The sequence below is a fragment of the Rutilus rutilus genome (assembly GCF_951802725.1).
Source record: "Rutilus rutilus genome assembly, chromosome: 13".
In the NCBI taxonomy this organism is placed as follows: Eukaryota; Metazoa; Chordata; class Actinopteri; order Cypriniformes; family Leuciscidae; genus Rutilus; species Rutilus rutilus.
Window position 1 is genome coordinate 20,196,943 of NC_140218.1, and position 24,048 is coordinate 20,220,990.

A 24,048-nucleotide genomic window follows, 5' to 3' on the forward strand; every position below is an offset into this window, starting at 1 on the left:
ATTTGGGGTGGCACGTTTCATTTAAAGCTATTTATGCCTGCGTGTTTGGACATCTTAAAGATTAATGTCATTCTGAAAGTAAACGGCAGTTTCCAAGATCTGCCCACACAGGTTGATGATAGCAACTGAGGTTGGTAAGACAAACAAAAAAAGCTGGAAACTACTTGATTCTGATGCCTCTAAAGTGGCTACTATGCCCCTAAAACAAGCATTATGACCTTTCAGTTTTCCTCCTACAGAAGGAGAAGCAGCTTGCATGGGTCAGATTGTCCTTTTTGTTCACTCATGCTGACGGGTTGTTCCTATTTATTTAATCTATCCATAAAGCACAAAAGGAAATAACAGGTATGTTCTGTTTTTGCAACAGATGGAGCCTATTAATAAGTTAATAACACAAGTCTTAGTAATATCTCTAATCACTTTCTTGTTCTCAGAAACAAAGTCACAGCTCATTGCTATCATCTGTGTTTTTTTGGTGTTAGTGTGTGAGGACCTATTCATTTCCTTCCTCTCCTCAATGCCTCATCTATTTATTTTGAGAAACCTAAAAAGTCTGTTAGTTTCAGTTGTATTAGCTTCATTACTGAAACTATAATTTTAATTTCATATTTCTATTTTTCTGATATTTGTTTTATTTCAAAAGATGCACAGTATGTAATCGGGTATTTCTTGAGAACATGGTGAGACAGTTAACCACTTTCCACTTAAAGTCTATTGTCCTCCTCCTGCTGCACACAAAGTAGAAAAATAATAAAAATTGCACTTATAAAAATAACAATAATAGTTACAAGGTATTAATGGTTTGATTGCTTGCTAATTATAAAATTGTTAAAAACAAGAACTCCAGTCAAATGTTCTGATCACATGGTTCAGTTTATGACGTAAAAAACAACAAATGTGTTTTTTTATCACATCACAAATACATCATATTCTAACGGAATAGTGTACATAGATTTCTAATGGAAGGCGGCATTCAAAAACATACTACAGGTCTTCAAGCCATTATGACTGTGAAGACTGAAAGTAGAGAAGTTTTCGGAGGAAGTTGAAAGATCCAGGCATTTGTTTATACAGGCCTTTGGCAGATATTTGGGAGACCGCAGCATTTACCTAAAGAAAACAGATATTTCATTTTATTTATTAATTATAACTATTATCACAATATAGTTATTTTAGCTGGACAGTCAAACACAATTTTGTACTGCATGTGATGCATTTTGAAGAGTAGTATATAGTTCGTACATAGTGTTGAACCCTTTAAAAATGATATATTCTAGATATTCTGCTATGAAATGGTACATATTGCCATGCTGCTCTACAGTAATTGGTAGCATTATTATGGAGTTTTTTTTCTTCTTTTTTTTTCTATTTTTGAGGACATATTTGCATCTATCAGTGGCTGCCTCTATCACATGAATCTTAAAAGTTTTAAGAAGCTTTACGGGACAAAGACGTACCATCATCAGCATGGTCACCAGATCATCTGTGGCAACATTCTCCTCAAGCACAAGATCAAGATTCTCCACATACCAGGAGCCGGCTTGCGTGTCCCTCCAAGAGACATAGCCTTCAAATACATTAGCATGTAGATCAGTCATTTGTATTTGGCAATCAAAAGGTTTGACTTCCTGAACTATTACTCAACCAAACAACGTGTTTATGGCACAATATGACCAAAACACAGACCTGGAAAAGTTGAGTAGGACACCAGGATGTCGCTGGGTGTGGGCAAAGTGGCCCGAGCATCAAGTTCATCAGACGTGCTGAGAGAGTCGCTGCTGGAGGACATGGGAATGGCGTCCATCTGGTCATCCATCCCACCCAAAGAGGGTTCAGCCTCATCTGGAGAAACCTCAAAACCTGTGTCCTTCTCACCTACAGGTGCACACAAAAGAAGTTAAACCTTGGGTTGTCTTTGGGTGTGATCACATTAGCAAAATTTTGGTGAAATGTTATGGGGAAAAAGGTGCAGTGTCTATTGTTAATTGTGTAGCAATGTATGAAGCACTTTCAAACCAGGCCACTTCATTGTGGCCAAGACGGCGAAGTTCACGTGACCAACTCATTGCGAAATTCCCAATCGTGTGGATTTCCAGTGAAATGACTGGATCTTGAACATGAAAATTCACAGCACAACGGTAGATGGCTATGAGACTTGTGAAGAATTTCTGAGATGCCCACCTCCTCCACAGGCCTGGATGAAGAACAGCTTGGGCTTGCTCTGCAGAGAAGGACAGTTCTGGCCATTGAGGTAGTTTGTGATTAACTGAACTGGGACAGCTGGTCCATCAACACCATGAACTGCTCCAGGGAAACGATTGTGGTTTGCCTAAACATTAGAGAAATGTCAAGAAAATAGATCTCATGCATGAGGGTGTTCTACAAAATGAGGAAGCACATAAAATTGCTCATGCAAACAAAAGTGAGGTTGTACTTCTATGTTGTGAAACTAATAGTCTTCATAACTGTAAAAGCAAATATAGCATATTATTCTCTTTAAAATTAAAAAAAAATACTTATATGTATATACCGTACATATATACTGCATATACGACTTGTTTTACCTCAGTTCCATGTGAAAGGATGATCACCACACAGCAGTCATATGCAGAATGATCCCTCTTCGCTAAAGATGACATCTCATGTCTTATATGCTAAAGAAGGGAGCACATTTTTTTCTAAAATGTATAAAGGACAGGCGGACATTTGTCTTACAGCTATGTTTACAGTAAGAAGAAGAGGAAATACTGTGCTTACTTTGTATTTCAAGTTCCTTTTCACAATAACCTCAAAGTTGAGAGCTTTAAATCTTTTCTCCATCTTGTCACAGTCAATGTTTGAGCCCTTTCGATCTTTTAGTCCAGAGGCTGGTTGAAAATCTACATTGTTTATAATCAGGCACATCCCACACGGACTGGCATCCATCTTGTAAGTCTGTAAAAAAAATAATAATAATTTTTAGAGTTTGGGTGCAACTCATGTCTGTCTTTAAAGGGATACTCCACTTTTTTCGGAAATAAGCTCATTTTACATCTCCCCCAGAGTTAAACAGTTGAGTTTTACCGTTTTAGAATCCATTCAGCCGAACTCCGGGTCTGACGGTACCACTTTTAGCATAGCTTAGCACAGATCATTGATTCTGATGAGTCCAGTAGCATTTCTTTCAAAATGACCAAAGAGTTTCAATATTTTTCCTATTTAAAACTTGACTCTTCTGTAGTTAAACCGTGTACTAAGATCGACGGAAAATGAAAAGTTGCGATTTTCTAAGCCTATATGACTAGGAACTACTCTCATTCCAGCGTAATAATCAAGGAACTGTGCGGCTGTACCATGGGTGCAGCAGGCGTAATGATATGACGCAGCGCCTGAAAATAGTCCCCAGCTCGGTAACTTCTTCCAACGTGACCGGGACTAAGTTTGTCTAACCTATTAGACCTATTTTCAGGCGCTGCGTCATATCATTACGCCTGCTGCACTCATGGTACAGCCGCACAGTTCCTTGATTATTACGCTGGAATGAGAGTAGTTCCTAGTCATATAGGCTTAGAAAATCGCAACTTTTCATTTCCCGTCGATCTTAGTACACGGTTTAACTACAGAAGAGTCAAGTTTTAAATAGGAAAAATATTGAAACTCTTTGGTCATTTTGAAAGAAATGCTACTGGACTCATCAGAATCAATGATCTATGCTAAGCTATGCTAAAAGTGGTACCGTCAGACCCGGAGTTCGGCTGAATGGATTCTAAAACGGTAAAACTCAACTGTTTAACTCTGGGGGAGATGTAAAATGAGCATATTTCCGAAAAAAGTGGAGTATCCCTTTAAGTCTCAACTCAAGAATTTGATTCAGCTTGTGTACGGAACTATTTCCATGTTATTCCACAAGGATGTTCCCCGTGTTCCCTGCCAGTTGCTTAGGATGAAAAATCTTTTTCACACAAAACTGAAAACACTAAAAACTTGTGTGAACACAGATATAATATAATAATTAATCAATAAATTTGCACTTCATTTTTTACAATTTAAGATGAACATTTAGAACCAACTCAAATGCATGATAATCAGTTTGTTACATTAATTATTAAGTCTTATTTCAGAGTAACAAAAATGGTTCATGTGTCATAGGCTAATATAAAATTTTAATATACACCATCGATCAAAAGTTTGGGGTCGGTAATATTTTTAATATTTTTTAAAGAAGCCTGTTATGCTCACCAAGCTGCATTTATTTGATAAAAATACAGTAAAATATTATTATTATAATAAAAAACGATATTTTAACTAAATATCTTTAACTATATTTAATTTCTGTGATGGTAAAGCTGAATTTTCAGCAGTCATTACTCCAGACTTACTGACCCCATACTATTGAACAATAGTGTATATTGTAGTAATATATATATATATATAAAGTCTATATATATATTAAAATAAAATTTATATTATTATTAAAAATGTATAAACTATTAATAAAATTATACATTTCTATTAAAAATATGTGTGTGGAAACCGTGATACATTTTGTTTGAAAAGTAAGAACACTTGTACTCAATTATTAGTGAGCAATGCCAATGAGTGAACACGATTACCTGTATACTGTCACGTCTCGGCCTGGTTGGTCTCACCCTTAGTGTTTCAGAAGCTGTGGACATGCATATATCCAAAGTTAAAGCAGCCATGAAGCAGAAGTTGCAATAGTGAAACAGCTTCTTAAACAAGAAAAAGAAATTGAGTGCAGGACTTGATCATGTACATCGGGAATTAATTGGATCATAGGTTCATTGAGGTCAACAGTGCCTGCACACTTTGGTTCTGGAAGTATTCAGGGGCTCAGGGGCTTTGGTTCTGGAAGTATTTTTTCCATTCATTTTACCCATAGGGATTTTAAAAAGTCTGTTAACATGCATTATCAAAGACTTATTTAAATCCCTATGATTCCCTATGATATAAGCCATGGACCAAGCCAACTAGCTACAAGAAGAATCAAGACTGTATATTTACCGGTTTTACTGAGAGAAAGAACTACAATCCTATGAAGCATTGCGAACAGCATAATCAAATGAAAAACAATGGAGGAATATAAAATTACTCATTTAAAAATGTTGAGTATATATATAAACAACATATTTTAAGTTTATTGCAAAACATTCATGTATATATATGTATATATACTAAAATATTTAAGTATTTTGAGAGAGTAGGGAGACCGACTCAATTACGTAATTCACAGTGCCTCATGAGAGTGGGTGGAGCTAAAGATCTCTTTTGGCACATTTTGCTTGTGGCGACTCTGATTGGTGAAATTTTCTGTACAGCATCATGCATTTAATTTTTTCACCATGAATTTTGCTGTTAAATACTAAATACTAAAATAATGCAGGTTGACAACTTCACCAGAAGCAAATGACATTGATAAACAACCTCCCAGCTCACAATAGAACTGTGTTTTAAAGGTTTATAAGTAATGATTAAAAATCTATTTTCCTAAGGAGAAAATTATATATATTTTTTTACTTCTAAAACCCGACTGTTGCACTCAATTGCTGTGATCTCATGTAAGTGATAAGTTGTCCTGCCCTCATGAATCGTAAAAAGAAGAAGAAGAAGATGTGCCAAGATAAATCATTTATAATAAATAAAGCAATATTCCATAAAAAATAAGACTTGTCAATGCTGATTTCATGGTGACTAAGTAATTTTAGTAGTAGCCTATTAAACAGATGAAAATTAACTTTTTATTGAGAATTAAAACTACAATGTAGGGAGCTGTTTTACATGACAGTGACTTACGTGGGCTAAGAGGCTTGAGCAGAGGCAGGCTTTCTGGTCTTGATGGTAGGACTACTAATCGAGGAGTGAGATCAGGCATGTCTGGCTTTTCAGGACATTTTGGATTCTCTGCATTGAATCACAAGATCAGACAAGATATTTCTATATAACTTGTACTTTCTTTTAATATACTATGAAAAATCATAGTGGCAGTTACAGACACATCTCAAGAGGATCATGGTTAGGGTAGGGTGTTTTATGTTCCACTGTATTATGGAAGTAACACTTACGGACTGGCAGAGGGATCAGTGAAGGCTGTACTGGGACGGGAGGAGGCCGATGAGCACCATCTCCACTTTGAAGGAGCTCTGCGAGATCATGATGGCCAGTCTCACGCAGACACTCCAGGAAGGCTGGGAAAGCCTGACTCCCTCTCGTCTCCAAGTCTGTCACCAGTTGCCTGGCTTGGTCTCGTCTGATCGCTTTGCTCTGTTAGGAGAAAATTAATGTGTCACATTCGCAGATTGGCAACGGAACTACCCGCACATGAATGGACAGTGGTCACATCGCATTACCTTCATAATTGGAAACTAAACAATGCACATTATTAACAAGTGAACATCCTGTCTGAAGCACGGCAGTTTGAATTAAATGTTAAAATCAGTAATGAAAGTGGGACTGGGACTGTCATTCTTTACATATTCTTTTGTTTCACAGAAGAACAAAAGTCATACTGGTTTAATGAGGGTGAGTAAACAAATAACATAAATGGTCATTTATTGGTGTACTGTTCCTTTAAGCGTGTAAACTTTCACAATCCCATCCCAGTTTTCTCTATGAGAACAAAGACATCACTATTACCTGTATTTCATCGATCATGTCCTGGGTGAAGACACCTTTTGACAAAAGCCCATCAAAGATATCTGCAGGATTTAATGCCGTGACTAGATTAAGCCTGTGCCGCTGAAGAATCTGTCTGTGCTTAGGGTCCATTCTGGCAACAATTCGGTATTTAAAGTGTTTATGACTATAGACTATGAGTTTTCAATATAACAGATTTTTTTGTTGAAGTAATATACAGTAAACGCGTAAAAAAAGAATGCTAGAACTGAACTGAATAGGCTTTTAATCAACACAAAACAAACGTCTCCTCGCTCGACGCTTTAATTCTCTTCCTTGTTTACATCACGCTGGCGATGACGTCATTGACTCCGGGTTGGGCAGGTGTTTCTAAAAGTAGACCGTGAAACTGAAACCTTTTAACTCGAAAATAAATTACTCATATAATTTCTATAGAAATGAAAATTTCATTAGTAGGAAACTAAATGTAGTTGTATAACTGGATGCAGGGAATAACAGTTTCAATGTCTGTGGAATAGAAAAAGAAACAGCTCTTACATATTAGTGGGGAAGTTCCACATAGCCTATGTAAAATGTAATTCACACATAACATTAAACAATACTGGAGTGCTTTGAGTAATCGTTAAAGCATTAAGGCTTTAAGAGTATGCAACATCATTATATCGATAGGGAAGCATATAGCAACTATTCCAACATTCTGGCGTATATTTTTTTCCTTCTATTATTTCTCTTTTCTGTCTGTGTGTGTGTGTACTGCTTTGCCAATATTATATGTAAAACAATCATGCCAGTAAATAGTGGTTACAGAAAGTGAACATTGCAGAATTGTATTGCCACCTACTGGTAAAGGCAGTGAATGTTAATTCAAGTAAGTAATTTTGGCTCTTCAACCTCCAATTAAATACATGATTTAAGCAGCAAAAGAAGTCCAGTGTAGTCTATGTGCTCATATCTAATGCAGATGTGAATAAATGCACATCAAGGTTAACTGAGGCATCTTGCAATCAAGTGTGTTGGCTCTCAACAAACATGCAAGAGCCAACAAGATGACATCAAAATAAGTTGCACTAAAATAACTTAATAGTATAACAACTTAACAGATAAAACCAAGCAGTTGTGTAATTACAGCAGTAATTGGAGAATTGTGTCCTGATCTATTCATTCCTCAATGTAATTTTTGATTTTTGCAAATGACAATGAACAAGATTAATTTTGGCAAAAATGAAACCCACTTTAATATTTTACAGTCTGCATTATCTTGGTTTGGGAATGTAACTTGAGAAAAGAAAACAAAGACTCATGATATTTTTAAGAAGATATTGACAAACTGTAACAGTACAGCAAATCAAAACAAGTTTCCCATATAGATCTTAAACATGGAGCCATTCAACAAGAGATAAAGCAACAACATATGCACTCATACTTTTCTCCATAGTATACAGTTCCAAAAGCCAAGATTCTTGTGTAGATTTGTACATTCAATGGCAAATTTTACCTACATTTTTAGGCTATAAAACAAATACCAGGATACAAATGTCATTCACAGAAAGTAGAGTCCATACAGAAGAACTTAGTTATTTGACTTTATAAAACCAGGTCTTGTCAGTCCTTTGTAGATGTGAAGCTTTCCTGCCCCTTTGACTTCAAAGCTGTAGTCCGTGGTGACGTAAGGTAAATCTCCATCAACTCCAAGCTGGAACAAGAGAAAGAGAAGTTAAGTACAACTGACAACAAAGACCCATCAGGTTGATAACCTGTCAACATGACCATTTACCCAAATACACAAATGGTTTTATATAATCTGTACCCTTATATTCAGTGAGTAAAGTGTAAAATGTACCCCAGCGGTTTGTAAATGTCTAATGACACTTAACAATTACCCATTAAAAAAAACAATAACCCTTTAACCATTTTATGGATGTCAATGATCTACACTTTTGTTGAAAAGTTTGAGGTCAAAAGGATTTTTTTTTTTTTTTACATTAACACTTAGAAAAACAACACTTTTTTTTTTTTTTAATACAGCAAGGACACATGAAATTGATCAAAAGAGACTAAAGACATTGTTAAAAAATATGTATCAACTACTGAAAATTACGGAAGAGGATTAGGGCCAAGCAATAATAAAAAAAATGAAACCATCTCGAGATTAAAGTCATTATAATGCGAGATTAAACTCGTTAAATTTCAAGAAAAAAGTCGAAATACAATCTTGAGAATAAACTCATTACATTTCGAGAATAAAGTCGTTGTGTTTCGAGAAAAAACTCGTTCAATTTCGAGAAAAAAACTCGAAATACAATCTTGAGAATAAACTCATTAAATTTCGAGAATAAAGTCGTTGTGTTTCGAGAAAAAAACTCGTTAAATTTCGAGAAAAAAATAAAATAAATCGAAATAATCGTGAGAATAAACTCATTAAATTTCGAGAATAAAGTCGAAATGAAATGTAGAGAATAACGCATTCGATCAGTGTTTATTGCATAGCCTACTGATATCAACCTCATCGAGGTTTCATGATTTCCAGGATACCATAAGACGCATTATTAATCGTTGTTGGTTGTGTAGGCCTCCATCCACAGAATGTAACGACTGTAACCATCTATACAGCCATATAATGGCAATGCCGTACGGTTTTAATTTATCATAGCTGTCCATATGCCAGAGTGCATTTGGGCCAGTCTCCTTCGTCGAAATTCCACACCTTGAGGATCAACAAGTTTAATAATGCGTCTTATGGTATCCTGGGAAACGACGAAGAAAGAAAAGAAAAGTCTAAAATATAGCTTGACTAAATGATCCAACTCTGCCATGTCCTCTATCAGTAGGCTATGCAATGAACACTGATCGAATGCCTTATTCTGTACATTTCATTTCGACTTTTTTTCTCGAAACACAACGACTTTATTCTCGAAATTTAATGAGTTTATTCTCACGATTACTTCGACTTTTTTTCTCGAAATTTTACGAGTTTTTTCTCGAAACACAACGACTTTATTCTCGAAATTTAGTGAGTTTATTCTCAAGATTGTATTTCGAGTTTTTTTGTTTTGAAATTTAACGAGTTTTTTCTCGAAACACAATGACTTTATTCTCGATATTTAATGAGTTTCTCAAGATTGTATTTCGACTTTTTTTCTCGAAATTTAACGAGTTTAATCTCGCATTATAATGCCTTTAATCTCGAGATTGTTTTTTATTTTTTATTATTGCTTGGCCCTAATCCTCTTCCGTAGAAAATATATAATATTATGTAAAAAAAAAAGAAAAAAAAAAGTAATAATATATATATATATTAAGCAGCACAACTGTTTTCAACATGGTTAACACCAAGAAGTGTTTCTTGAGCACAAAATCAGCATATTAGAATGATCTCTGAAGGATCATGTGACACTGAAGACTGGAGTAATGATGCTGAAAATTCAGCTTTCCCATCACAGGAATAAACTACATTTTAAAATATATTCTATACAGTACTCCTATTTCACAATATTACTGTTTCTACTGAATTGTTAATCAAATAAATATAGCCTTGGTGAGCAGAAGAGGCTTATTTAAAAGAAAACTTGACCAACCCCAAGCTTTAAAATGGTAGTGTATATTGCTGATTCACATACCTGCTTGGTGAGCAATACTTTAGGCAGAGTGATCTCTCCCAGCAGAAGACAGTTCACGTGCCTCAGGACGGAGGGAGATACTGGAGTAACCAGAAAGTACAGACCTCGTGCCATGTCTACCCCTCTCAGAACACCTTAAAACACAACAGCAGGTAAACAATTACAGCTTTATATCTTTATTTTTATATAAGCTTCATATCTTTATACTTAAGTCTGCATGATGTATATTAAATATTGTTAATGCAACAACATATGCAATGCAATTTCACAGAACAATTCCATCTCAAATCCACATATTAAAGGCCTTGAATACACACCTAGGCCCACACACTGACAGATAGGAGTTTGGGAGAGTACAACAGGACCTCCTCTGCCCACAACCTTCTCACTCAGACAGCATAACCCTACTATACTGGCATTGGCCGCATAAAGGATGTTGTTGGGTGCGACCTCACAGTGTGTTACCCCTATAGCCACTGATGAGTGTGGGACCTGCAATAACAGAGCACAAAAAGGTGTTCACATAAAACATGATCAGAATTTAATACACATACATACATACATTAAATAATGTTTTTAAAAAAATGAACAAAATTCAAAATAATATATATTAAAAAAACCAAAAAAAACCTGGTAGGGTATGAAGCAGTGAAGCGGGCGGATGGGACCAGGTTCTGAGGACTGAAGCTTACTGAAGTAGCTGAGCAGAGCCAGGTCTCGCAGCTCATTACTGCGCTGATGTTGCCTAAGACGAAAGCAGGATGGAAATTTACTTTGGTTTGTTAAGTAGAACTAACCAAAAATGACCTAGTTAAATCTTCACCACAAGAACTGCCAACAGATCATAGGTACAGTTACAATCGAAAAGGTGCAGCTGGCTGCCTTACATTTCTCCAGATGTCCCAGCACCTTCAAATTCTGACTGGACACTGAGAAATACATGAGATCGCATGGTGAGGTGACTGGCTGGCTCCTCTGTCAAGGTGGATGTCGGAGGGTGCGTCTGCCAGCCGTGGGCAGTTCTGAGGAACTCTGGGGTGAGAAGCTGACACTGTGGAGCATTTCCGTAACTCAGCTGCACTACATGCGTGACGGATAAAAGACGAATGAGGTCTACCAGTATCTGAAAGCCATGGCCTGTGAAAGAGAGAAAGACATTTGTTAGCAAATTAGTACCAGAAACTCAAATGAAAACAATTCATATATTACAAAAAGATAAATATATTTACTAGGGCTACCAATTAAAAACAAACAAACAAACAATTATATTACGTCATTAAATAGCTTGACAGCCCTAATATTTGCAAAAATATTCAAGATCCATTTTTCTGCAGGTCAAATCAATATTCCCATTTTATTGCCTTTCATGTGCAATTATTTTAGCTGACCTCTGATCCAGCCCATAGTATTGATGATGACAGGACTCTCTCCACTGACATGGCGCCAGAGGGATTTGAGAGACTCCAGATACCGATCAATGTCAGCGTGACAATCTGCCTGACCATAATACACCATGTGCTTTGGGTCACGCATGTGTGTGAAAGGAGGCCCTGAAAAAAAAGAAAAAAAACGTGTTCATTTGTTTGGGGGTGTAAAAATCAACACATGCTAAATGTAAGACAGTTGAATTTCTACAGTACAGTTCTGAATTAGCACTTAATTTGGCTATATAGAAATGGAGAGCTTAGTGTGCCACATACCCAGCAGTGGCTCTGTAACTGTGCATAAGGAAAGGCATCCAGGAGGGGTGAACTCAGTCTGGCCTAGATCACACTCCAAAAACTCTACACTTACAGTGCTGCACACATACAACAAGGCAGAGAGAAATATATCACCTTAAAATTACAATGCATGCAAATTTCTTACCATCAAAAACACAAGATTATTCTAAATTCATCCTTGAATAAGTAAACTGATATAATGAACTGTTTGAACTCACTGATTGAGCAGGCTGTTAAGAAGGTGCCGATTGAAGGTGGACTTGCCAACGGATTTCCCCCCACACACAAGAATTACAGGACAGCGGTCAAATTCCCCTGTGGACAAAAAACATTTTACATTACTTAAGACAGAACACATTTCCCTGCACGGGGGGAAAAAAATAGTTAATCGAATTAGTAAATCGTGGGAACAAATTTTTTCTGGTCCATACATTTCACAGAGCACAAATAATTTATTTTCTCATACCCTTAAAGGGACAGTTCACCCCAAAATGAAAATTCTGTCATTTACACATATGATTACATATGACACGATTCTGATTCACAAGCTCTTCATTTGATTTTGTGTGTGTATATATATATATATATATATATATATATATATATATACATATATATATATACATATATATATATATGAGTCCGAGTCATTTGATTTTGAGTATCTGCCGATACCGAGTCCCGATCCGATACTTCTATAATACATAAAAAAAGAATAAAGAAGAGCGAAAAACAGATCCAGGATGTTCCTTATTTTTTATTTAATTCACCTTATTTTAACATTCAGCAACTCTGTTAACAAACAGAGCACTTCTGTGAGGTAGCTTGAACAATCAAGTAATAAATAAATTCTTCACTTTTGGACTTAAGTGCAACAGTAAATATAAAAAAGTCTAATATATAAACAAATAGCACCTCAACTTAAAATACCCGGTAGGCATGTAAACAAATAAAAAATAAAAGTGCCACAGTGTTTGCAAAGCCAGTAATGTGCTTTTAGGAACTGCACTCCTAACTCTTACGTCGGTTTCACACTGCACTGTTAGCAGAGCGTGCAGCGCGTATTATTTTCGCCGCCCATGTTAACAGATTAAACCAGGCTTTAGAGCATTCACACTGCGCGCAGAGGTGGCGCGACAGTGCGTATAGCAGAGCAGAGCAGAAGTGCCGCGATCGTTTCGGCGCCGAGTCTAATTTTGCTGCGCCGCTTTTGCTGAATTAAAGTGACAATACATTGATCATGGCCAAAATACACCGCAGTTTTATCCAAAAAGTGCATTGATGATATCTATTGTGTTTTAAACAGTCAATCAAATGACCAACAGCAATGTAAAAAAAAAAAAAATGTCCAAAAACAAACTTGTTGCCATAACAATAAAAACAAAGATGAACCAAAAGTTATATAAATTAAATTATTAATAAAATAAGCTTCTTGATAAGTCTTTTCTCTTAAATGTATTTGAAAACTAAAAAAAGCAATGCCAACTTATCCATTATAGAGTAGGCTACTCTGTCTGTACACAACCCGCGGTTCAGCCGCGCGTGACAAACACTGCCAGTGTGAAAGCAAAACGCGCGTGTCCTGCTCCTGCTCACCATACGCACTGCTCCTGCGCTGCTTACGCGCGTGCAGTGTGAAACCGGCGTAACTCTGTGCCACTATAGATGTGTAAAAAAATAATGAGAATATATATACATATATATCCGAGTCCTGATCGGGAGGTAACGTCCGATTCCGATCGAGTCTGAAAACACGTGATCGGGCCCGATTTCCGATCACGTGATCGGATCGGGACATCCCTATAAATTACTATAATATTTAAGGTTAAAGATCCCCTGTGGTGAAAAACAAGTTTTTAATGTCGTTTATATATTTGTGTGGTGTTTTTAATATGCTTTAATTCATAGTATTTCTCCTTAAAACTACAGGGGTACCAGTAAGAGTTTCAAAAACGTGGTTTGAAACCGCCCCTGTTCTCTTCCGTCATAAACCTGTAACCAATCCCATCAATGTATCATTACTTCTAGGGATGCTGATTTCTTAGAAGGCAGCTGTCTGACTCCGAGATGGCGAACGGGAACATGGTTTGTGAAGCATTAGCAACACATTATTAGCTGTTTGATAACGTAGTCAAGTCAAATGCTAATAATACCAATTACCATTATGTGTCAACTTTTATTCAAATTCTGAATGGATTACAACATAGCCTTGAAAGTGAGCAAAGACAGCTCCCTTTATTAGCATTAAAAAGTTGTCACTTATCTCAGCTTGCGATCTCACAAAGTTTCGTTATAATCAATGAAGTTGTCTGTCTACACTGCTCAATGAATCTCTTATTTACATTGTGTCTTAATGAGAGGATTTGCGAGGATGCAGAACTAAGCACTGAACAAAAACCCAGCCGTTTTTTTGTGATTACATTTCCTTTAAAATATGGTTTGAACAACTATTAAAATTTACCTGCCCAGGCACTGAGCAAACTGCTTATAGCTTCTCTGTAGCTAGGTGACATCACCAGACCCTGTGCACAGGGTCCACGCAAAGCTGTTACACCCACAGCTGACAGAACGGGGTTATAGATGGCAGCCTGGGATTTTATCTCCTTCTGCAGAATGCATAAACAGATACACAAATATAACTGTTGCTATGCCAGGGTGCTCAAACAAACAATGTCGAAAGCGCCACAGTGTTTACATTCTTCAGAAAGACAACCTACAAATGGCTTACTTATACAGTAGTCAACATTTGAAGTGGATCAAAAAAGTTGTCCTAAGACAAGAACGGGTATTGTTCAAAATTCATGTATAACTTTGATGAAAGGTTTTGATCCACTTCAAATGTCGACTACTGTAGTTGCCTTTGCATATTAAACTGGGAATGCATTTTATCATAACAAACAATATACACATCTGCTATTTAAACATGAACATGCAAAATCTGAAAATGTCACCGACTTACAGAGTTAAGACCGAAGATCTCTGCGAGTTCTGAGAAGCTGGAGAGAAAGCGTGTGAGCGGCGTGTCCAGAGGTTCCAGAAGAACCACACAGGAGTCCGAGTCCACCTCACTCATGAGCTTTTTACTTGGCTCTAGACATAAAAAGACAAATTGCAACAGAATTTTAGAAAGTGGGTGCAAAAAAGAACTTCAGTGCAGGTAGAAATTAAAGGCAACACTATGGGCAAAAACTGTTTTTTCAGGCCCTTTCATTATGTGTTGTTCGGACTGGTGGGAAAAAAGCCATCCAAAACACACTTGTAAAAAAAAAAACTTGTAATACAAAAAATGTTTGCCATTCTTAATGTAATCAATCAACTGGATAAGTATGGTGATATCTATTAGTTAATTTTTTAACCCATTAACCTAGGATTCCTTGCCTAAAAGGGCGATACAAAAATGAGAAAATGGGTCATTAAAATGTATTAGGGAGGCAGGATACTCCTTGTGACGCTACCTGAAGAGAAATATTTGCGAATAATGGCTTTGGCTTCCAGCAGCCCCTCTTTCTTGTTTTTGCTGGAGCCCCCAAAGTTGTTTCCAAAGGCCTTGATGGTGAGAGGGCAGTGAGACGGTGGTGAGAACAGGGGGTAAGGTTGTTGTCCCTCCTCTATTGTGAAGCCCAGGACCTCTACATGACCATAGAGGCAAGTGAGCAGGCACTTTCCACGGAAACACAAGACCTGCGCAGACATCAGACACAAAATTTAGCCTACGTGCAGAAACTAATGATGGACTGATATATACTGGCCAGGATGATTAATTGGCCGACATTTGTGTTTTGCAAGTTTGCAGCAAATGTGCTGTATTGAGTCACAATATTAATACTAAAATAACGATAATAAAAATAAGTTAATACAACAACAGAAGACTTGGTAGTTTCCCCTTATGTCAGTTTAAAATATACTAGTCTTCATTTTTTAAGAGAATTTTTTTTACAAGTTGCATGCACAAATTGATCAAATAGAGCTAAATAAGTTTATTGAATTTTAGCATTTTTATGACCATCTCACACCGCACTGACAGAAGGCGAAAGACACATTTTCGGGTTTTGTCAGATCAGTGTGTCGAAATCTGTTGGCATCTGTCGGAGCTTCCGTCGATTGAACATGCTGAATTGGAATTATAATGTCTGATAAGTGTCTGCCTCTATCAGAGCAATGTGAATTGGCCTTTATGTGTAACTGTACATGCACACATAAACAAATAAATCACTGATTCAAGTCAACATCATAGTGGTTAAATATCTACCTGGTCTTGTTTCATGACTAAAACAGCACGGTTGTGGGTATGGTCAAGGTGGGCATGGAATTGAAGCTCGTCTTCCTTCCGCTGGTCTGTGTCTGATAAGGTTGAAGTTTCCATGCCGTTCTGAAGAACACTATTGGCATATTCACTCCACTCTTGAGAGTCAACAGATGCACTGCTGTCATCCAGTTCTGTGCCTCCATTTGTGTGGACATGAGCAAAAGTCACAGAAGTGGCCTCAACCTTTCCCTCCTTGGCACAACTGTTTTCAGGGAAAATAGTCACAGGCTTCGCATTCAACTTCTTCAACCGTTTTACTGTGGGTTTTTCCCTTTTGGCTATCTGTTGCTCCAACTTTGCAGTCCCAGAACTTGTGTTTAGCAGAGTTGAGTCCAGACTGCGTATTTTTTTGTGCCATTTATTCTTGCTGTGACGTTTGGTGGCATTTCGTTGCTCGTGTTGGGACCGGGAAGAAACCTTGTGTACTTTCATTGTCACACGATGAACTCCAACGAGCCTAAAAACAACATAAATCCAGGGCAGGGGGAACACCTGTGAATGAAGACAGTAATGATGGGATCAGCATACCTGGCATCACTAAAAAAGTTTTCTCTATAAGAAATGCATTTCCTTGCCTTCTAGATTTGAAAAAAAAGAAGAGAAAAACTAAAGAAAAAAGAATGAAAGAAACGAACAAATGACGGGGGGAAGAAAGACTGACAGATTATAAAAGTACGTACATACAGACAGAAACTTTAGTTAGTTGGTAAAATATGGTGTACAATTGTAGTATCATCATACATTATTAACAACCACTAGTAAGATGATCTGTTGTTAATATGAATACCGAAAGCCACTTTCGAGGTTGTTCACGAACCTGTTTGAAGTGAGAAACGGCTGTAACCGGCGATTCTCCTGTACAAACTATTTTAATCAAATCAGAAACGTGAAACACGTAAAACCAGAGTCTCTGTGAATATGCTGCTGTTTCTATGTAACTGGCAGTGGCTCCATGCAAACATCAAAATCACGCTGCACGATGCTGTTGTGGTTCCACTCCACTAATCGAAACGAAGCCGTTCATTGCCCCCTTTTGATCTACTTTAAGACCGCATTGTCACTGTTTGTTGAATACGTTTGAAAGCACAAATATAACAGAAACAAAGATGAAGCGTAAAACATGTTAAATACGACTCGGTGGCTAACAGGAGCGATTTTGTGCAGCACTGGCGCCTCACGGTTAGCGTTTGTGCCATGTGACGGACAGTAACAGATTTTCCGGAGTTTGACTGAACTTTGATTCCACACTACCATTCTGAATTAATACTCCGCTATAACATAATTCCCCATAACTATCAAAAAATGTATACATTTGAAGAATTAGTGTTCACTTTGGTTGCATGAGCTAAACAACGTAATCAGCTCACATGTGAAGAAAGTCGAACTCTGCGTAATACGTTGAATGGCCAGGTTCCACAGAGCTCAAACAATATTGCAACGTCACTTCCTGTTTCTGTTTCAACATGGCTTCTTGTTGTTAAGCCCAAATTAAGCATTTGATGCTATATAATATATAATTAACTCAGTAAATTACATTACGCATATATGTCGAGTTTCCGCATATGAAAAGAAACATGAGAGCAACGATCTAATTTACGTGGAAGGTGAGTCATACACAGTTGATTGTGCGGCGAGTGGTTTAGGGAGCGTCAGTAAAAGGCGGACATCGTGGTTAACGTTTAGGTAATATTAATTAATTAGATTATCGATTATCAGTCAAAGTTATCCGCATGGTATGGGGAAGCATTATTAAACATGGATGGATGAAAATGTGCTGAATTATTCTTTGCACTGTTTCAGAAAATGAATTGCGCCAAAATAAGTAAGATCTTGGAATAACCAACTGTGCTTGTAGAACAATAATTGCAGTATTTCATGATGTTCAAGAATTACTTAAAGTTGCATGACCTCTACAAACATTATGTCTTCATGAAACATTTATTAGTAAAGACAGTATAGTAATAAAACCAGAACAGCCAGATGTATACTGTATTTTACACACACATGTATCATTTATTCTGAGCATTAACATTTTTTATTTAAATATCCACGAATACAATTCAAATTAATTAATAATATTAAAAATGTTAATAAAATATTTACAATTTAAATGAAAATGTTAAAAATTATTCAGTGTACTGTTTCATAAAACGAATTACACCAAAATAAGCAAGAATGATTTTTGCATGACCTCTACTGACATTATATCTTCTTGAAACATTTATTAATAATGACAGTATAGAATAAAACCAGAACAGACACACTTTTTTGTATATTTTTAATTATTATAAATATCCATGAATTTGCAAAAACCATTTACATTTTTAATTATTTAAATTTAAATATCATATTTATAATTTAAATGTATACATTCAATGTATGCTGTCTTTATCTTTAATTTCATTCAGATCAAATATGAAATGAAACTGATGTGTCCTGCATGTCTAGATGGAGATACCTGCTCAATGGTCCTCTCATGCTCAGCGGGTGCTGTCCTTGCTCAACAAACAGAGGGGTCTTGGCCACTTCTGCGATGCCATGCTGAACACAGCAAGTGGGCAGGTGCATCTGGCCCATCGCAATGTTCTTGCCTGCTTCAGCCACTTGTTCCAGGAACCCAGTTCCTCACCGTGTATACAGGTCGACCTGCCATTAGAGTGCCCTGATGATGGACTTGAGCTACTGCTTCATTTTTTTTACACTGGCGAACTCCAGTTAGACGACAGCAATTTAGAAAAGATTCAGAATGCAGCTAGCGGACTGTCAGTGCCGGATTCTCTCATACCTTGCCAGGGTTTGCCAGGTGTAGAGACTTTGCAGTCACCTGCTGCCTTGAGTGAAGAGGATGAAGCCAAACCGCTATTCCCTCTCACATCTGCAGACCCTCAGTCTGATCCGACCCTGAAAGCAAAGACTAGATCTTGGCAGAGGACGAAAAATAAACCTGATGCATGCAGGTTCGGTTCACCGGTCACAGCTAGCAATGATGACACCCCTGCCTCGTCGTCTACTACCACCACCCGCTCTGGAAGGCGTGTAAAAGGGCCCAATCGACTAGTCGGGGAAAGTCCCATGTCTGCTGTTACGAGGCAGGGAGCAGGAAGGAGAAAACCATCATCTTTAGATGATAAAGAGCAGGACATCGCTTCCACTGAGGAAGGAGATCATCTCAAACATCAAGACATGAGTGAGGCTGAGGTACTCTGTACATTTATATTCAACCAGAAGATATTTATTTATTCAAATCTATTTCTACTAGGTAGAATGCATTGATCTGACTATGAAAATCGGATGCATTGATTATGAAAGATAATCTGATTTTCATTTCATACTACATCAAAATCCTTGATTTTACCTGTTATCTGTACTACATTTACTATTGTGTATCTATTAGCAGGTGGATGGATCTGTTGATGATCAAAATGACGATGATGACGACAATGACAATGACGATGTTGACTATGACGGAGGTGAGGGTATGGATATTCTTAATGAGGGAACCGATGAAGAGTATATGCCTCATGACTCACCTTGCTCAACCCCAAAGACTCCACGGGGAAAGCGCAAACTTAAAAGTACCAATAAAGAGAATGGTGAAGGAACATCTAAAAACAGCAAGAAAGGCTCTGTCCAGTGTCCAACATGCCACAAAACATTCCTCAGCAAGTACTACTTGAAAGTACACAACAGGTATGTGCACACTATCATTCAAAATTTTGGGTTTGGGGGATTTTTAAATGTTTTTGAAAGAAGTCTCTTATGCTAAGGGATTCTGTTTTAATACATTGTAAAATATAATTTATTCCTGTGATGTCAAAGCTGAATTTTCAGCATCATTACTCACATGTTCCTTCAGAAATCATTCTAATATGCTGATTTGCTGCTCAAGAAACATTTCTTACTATAAAAAAATTGGAAAATTGTGGAAATGATGATACATTTTCTTCAGGATTACTTGATGAACTGCATTTATTTGAAATGGGAATCATTTTTAACATTATAAATGTCTTTACTAAAATGTCACTTTTGGTCAATTTAATGGGACCCCAAATGTTTGAACGGTAGTGTAGATATGTAATTCATATTACATAGGCCTACATATATAAGATTAATGTTAAAGGCTGTCTGGTAATTGCAATTTAATTATTTATTTTTTTGTGATGAATTAATATGATTGATCTTTTCCTTCCATCTTGATGTCTGCTAGGAGACATACAGGGGAGAAGCCCTTTGAATGTGCTAAATGTGGGAAGTGCTACTATAGGAAGGAAAACCTGCTGGAGCATGAAGCCAGGAATTGTCTTAGCAGAACAGAGGTGGTGAGTTTGATAACGGGGGACGATTTAAAATACGCATACATGCAATAGGAATAACCATAATGTGTCATTTTTTTGGTGTTTACTGTTGCACAGTGGCAACTTACTTCCTGCTCCTTTTAAAAATTTGTGCCAGGTGTTTTCGTGTTCAAAATGTACCATGACCTTTAAAAAGCGACATGAGCTGCGTCTTCACACAGTCACGCACACAGGAGAGATGCCCAATAAGGTACATCATCCATTCTGGAGGTCAGATGTGACCTTTTGTCCAGGGACATTTCGGGAATGTAATTTTATTTGTCGTTTTAGTGCACATCATGCCCTGAGCAGTTCATGCAGAAGAAAGATCTCAGGATCCACATGATTAAAATTCACGGAGCTCCTAAACCACACGCAGTAAGTTACTCTAATGCTAAGAACTTGGTCTGCAATACCATAATGCCCTGTCATTGAAAACTAAACCAAATATCAGATAAAATGTTATGTATTACTAATAAAATGTGTCGTGTAGTGTTCATTGTGTACCAAGTGTTTCCTGTCCCGCACTGAGCTACGTCTGCATGAGGCAGCCAAACATCGTGGTGAGAAACTGTTTGTGTGTGAGGAGTGTGGCCACCGGGCCTCCAGCCGCAACGGCCTGCAAATGCACATCAAAGCCATTCACAGGCATGTGACTTATGACATCACTGAAACATGCTGTATTTGTTGTTTATACTATTATTAATAATTTCGGTCTGCCTTTCAAAGATGATATGAATCAAAGGTCAAATGCATGTGGTGAGCAGACAATAAAACAATGTGAAGAAATCTTTAAGTGTGTAATCAGTTTAGCATGTTTTGTGTTTACCGGTTGAATTAATGCTGAACCATATTTGTTGCGCTTCTCTTCAGAAATGAGCGTCCTTTTGTGTGTGAGTTCTGCAATCATGCTTTTACCCAGAAAGCCAATCTCAACATGCACCTTCGAACACATACGGGAGAGAAACCTTTCCAGTGCCACCTCTGTGGCAAGACGTTTCGCACGCAAGGTAACTTTTTCTTTCCGATTCATTTTTAAAACGGAATCCATGCAGTTTCTCTATTACTTTTGTATTATTAACCGAATGTTTTCTGATTGTGTGAGCAGCGAGTCTGGACAAACACCACCGCACACACACAGGAGAGCGGCCATTTAGTTGTGAGTTCTGTGAGCAACGCTTTACTGAGAAAGGTCCTCTATTACGCCATATAGCCAGCAAACACCAAGAAGGCCGACCACACTTTTGCCACATCTGCAACAAAACTTTTAAAGGTGAGATACACATAAAGAGTTATACAGTTACACTTTTGAGGCAATTTGGAGAATATTTTTTACTTGCATGATAGATAGACAGACAGATAGATAGATAGATAGATAGACACAGATAGAAAGACAGATAGACATATAGACAGATACATAGATAGATACAATACATATATTGATCATTTTTTAGATCATTATTATTTTTGACTTGAAATAAATTAACATTTACATTGTTAAAATGTAGATTATTTTTATTATACATGTATTTAATTATATAAAATGTATATATTACATTCAATAAATGTTATATAAATTATATAAAATGTTTAGTTTATATGACATTATAAATATTATTTTCATTAATGTCATTGCTTTAATTTTGTTAAAACATTTTTTTTTTTTTCCTATTATTTTTTACTTGAATTACATATTTGCATTGGTTATAATTGAAAAAAAAATAATTGTAGATATTTTATAAAATTTTTATATATATATATATATATATATATATATATATATATATATATAAACATTTATTTATCTAATTAAATAATATAAATACATTTTGTGTAAAATATATGAATTTTTTTTTTTTTTAAAACAAGAATATATGAAAGGCAGTGGTTTAAAGTAATCCGTACTGAATAACAATTTATATCCCATGATGCCCTATCAGCCATCGAGCAGCTCCGTGTTCATGTACGACGTCACAAAGGCATGAGAAAATTTGAGTGTTCTGAATGTGGTTACAAGTTCACCAGACAGGTACGAATTAGATGTATTCATGGATTAACATCAGAATTAAATTTTTTTTACCACATTTCCTACTTGAGGTCTTAAGAGCTCAGTGTCTCTATCTTGCTTTTGACAGGCACATTTGCGACGACACTCACAGATCCACAACCGCGTGGAGAACTACAACCCCAGACAAAGACGGTTACGTAACCTAATTGTGGAGGATGAGAATGCAGCTGCCTCATCCAGTCCTTCCAGCCAGACAGAGGTTCAGGCAGGACCAGCGGACATGGTTAACCTGGTTATCCAGCCAGAGACGGTTGTGGTGGAACAGGTCGTCTCAGCCTCTGCTGGAGGAACAGGAGGAGACCAGGCCACATATTCAGTGAATGGTGAACAGACTGGGTTTGCTCTGACTGGAAGGACTGATGGTGGAATCGAGCAGACTCCGTTCACTGTGGCAGATGTGATGGAGCAGACACTGCTGGTGACCGACGCGTACCCCATCCATCAGTCCAGTGTGGTGGTGGAACTGCCCAGCACTGGAGCTGATGGGAAAGTTTAAATGGAGACTTTTTGACTCCAAAGCAAAGACATGTAGGGGGGGTGTTCATGTTGGAACATGTATTAAAAGTCATTGAGACATGTCAAGCATTGTAGATAAACAGTATTCTTGCATGAAATACAGGTAAGAAACTTTTGATATAAATGTCTTTAAAGAAGTATCAAGCGTGATATGACACAAGATTTTCAATGAATTTGAAATCATGAGATTGTCTACTGTACTCAGTAAAAATCATTTGAGCTCAACTTCTGCAAAAATGCATCGCTGTTAATCAACGTTTCAGGTCAAACTATGTAAACAATTTTGCTTGAAAATGCTCTTTCTCTGTTTGGATGAACAGGCAAACCTTAAAAGCTTTTTATTCTATATGGAGAAAGTGAAATCTGATTTCTACTAGCTAATTGACTGGCACTTTAAGCCACAAGATGTTTGACAAATTTGGATTTAATAATGTACAACCAAAGTTCTTGTAAGAGAATGTCATGATTTATTCAGCATCTGGATTTCATAATGTAAATTAAAAGTCATAAGCTTCATGTATACTCTTGTTTTAATAGAATAAATCATTAAAACACAGAAATCCAAATCTGTGTCTGTTTTATTCATTTTTCTAGGCACTTGTTAAATCGTTTAAAGTACTTATTACTTAATTGCATTAGAAAAATACGTAAACCGTGATTAAAAAAAAAAGCTAAATTACACAATTCTTTTTTTTTGGAATAATGTGCACCGATAAATGGTTCACAATAAAACCAGGTTCATTTCTGATATTAAGTTGACTAGACCTAATCTTTTAGTTTTATCTTCATTATGGAGTTAAACTTGTGTGTGCTAGATCATCTACTGGATATTCATTGTGCCTCTATCTGCATC

At 36.8% G+C, this 24,048-nt stretch overlaps 3 protein-coding genes across 6 annotated transcripts; 1 reads left to right on the plus strand and 2 right to left on the minus strand.

Moving 5' to 3' along the window:
- Window positions 1-854: 854 nt before the first annotated feature.
- casp9 (caspase 9, apoptosis-related cysteine peptidase) lies at window positions 855-7,546 on the minus strand. The gene is made up of 10 exons (XM_084427661.1): window positions 6,634-7,546; window positions 6,063-6,261; window positions 5,794-5,901; window positions 4,593-4,645; window positions 2,758-2,934; window positions 2,565-2,654; window positions 2,182-2,329; window positions 1,687-1,875; window positions 1,458-1,567; window positions 855-1,110 (listed from the first exon to the last, which is right to left on the minus strand). The coding sequence occupies exons 1-10, from the start codon at window positions 6,763-6,765 to the stop codon at window positions 1,003-1,005; spliced, it is 1,314 nt and encodes a 437-aa protein (XP_084283787.1). The 5' UTR covers window positions 6,766-7,546; the 3' UTR covers window positions 855-1,002.
- A 390-nt stretch (window positions 7,547-7,936) lies between these two features.
- On the minus strand, window positions 7,937-17,773 carry nol9 (nucleolar protein 9; the record flags this gene model as incomplete). Of its 2 annotated transcripts, none has more annotated exons than XM_084427660.1 (13): window positions 7,937-8,326; window positions 10,251-10,384; window positions 10,568-10,742; window positions 10,881-10,995; window positions 11,138-11,387; window positions 11,639-11,800; window positions 11,951-12,048; window positions 12,190-12,286; window positions 14,433-14,577; window positions 14,931-15,061; window positions 15,427-15,652; window positions 16,221-16,769; window positions 17,645-17,773. In XM_084427660.1, the coding sequence occupies 13 exons, from the start codon at window positions 17,771-17,773 to the stop codon at window positions 8,204-8,206; spliced, it is 2,334 nt and encodes a 777-aa protein (XP_084283786.1). In that variant the 3' UTR covers window positions 7,937-8,203. The 2 variants fall into 2 exon arrangements, with proteins under 2 accessions (XP_084283786.1, XP_084283785.1); XM_084427659.1 differs by having other exon boundaries at window positions 17,095-17,723.
- On the plus strand, window positions 17,741-23,758 carry zbtb48 (zinc finger and BTB domain containing 48). Of its 3 annotated transcripts, none has more exons than XM_084427656.1 (11): window positions 17,741-17,881; window positions 18,726-19,475; window positions 19,672-19,967; window positions 20,485-20,596; window positions 20,730-20,822; window positions 20,903-20,989; window positions 21,105-21,259; window positions 21,485-21,621; window positions 21,720-21,884; window positions 22,552-22,640; window positions 22,747-23,758. In XM_084427656.1, exons 2-11 carry the CDS (start codon window positions 18,726-18,728, stop codon window positions 23,173-23,175), a joined length of 2,313 nt encoding a protein of 770 aa, XP_084283782.1. In that variant the 5' UTR covers window positions 17,741-17,881; the 3' UTR covers window positions 23,176-23,758. The 3 variants fall into 3 exon arrangements, with proteins under 3 accessions (XP_084283782.1, XP_084283784.1, XP_084283783.1); XM_084427658.1 differs by having other exon boundaries at window positions 19,675-19,967; XM_084427657.1 differs by having other exon boundaries at window positions 17,745-17,881; window positions 18,686-19,475.
- The last annotated feature ends 290 nt before the right edge of the window (window positions 23,759-24,048 follow it).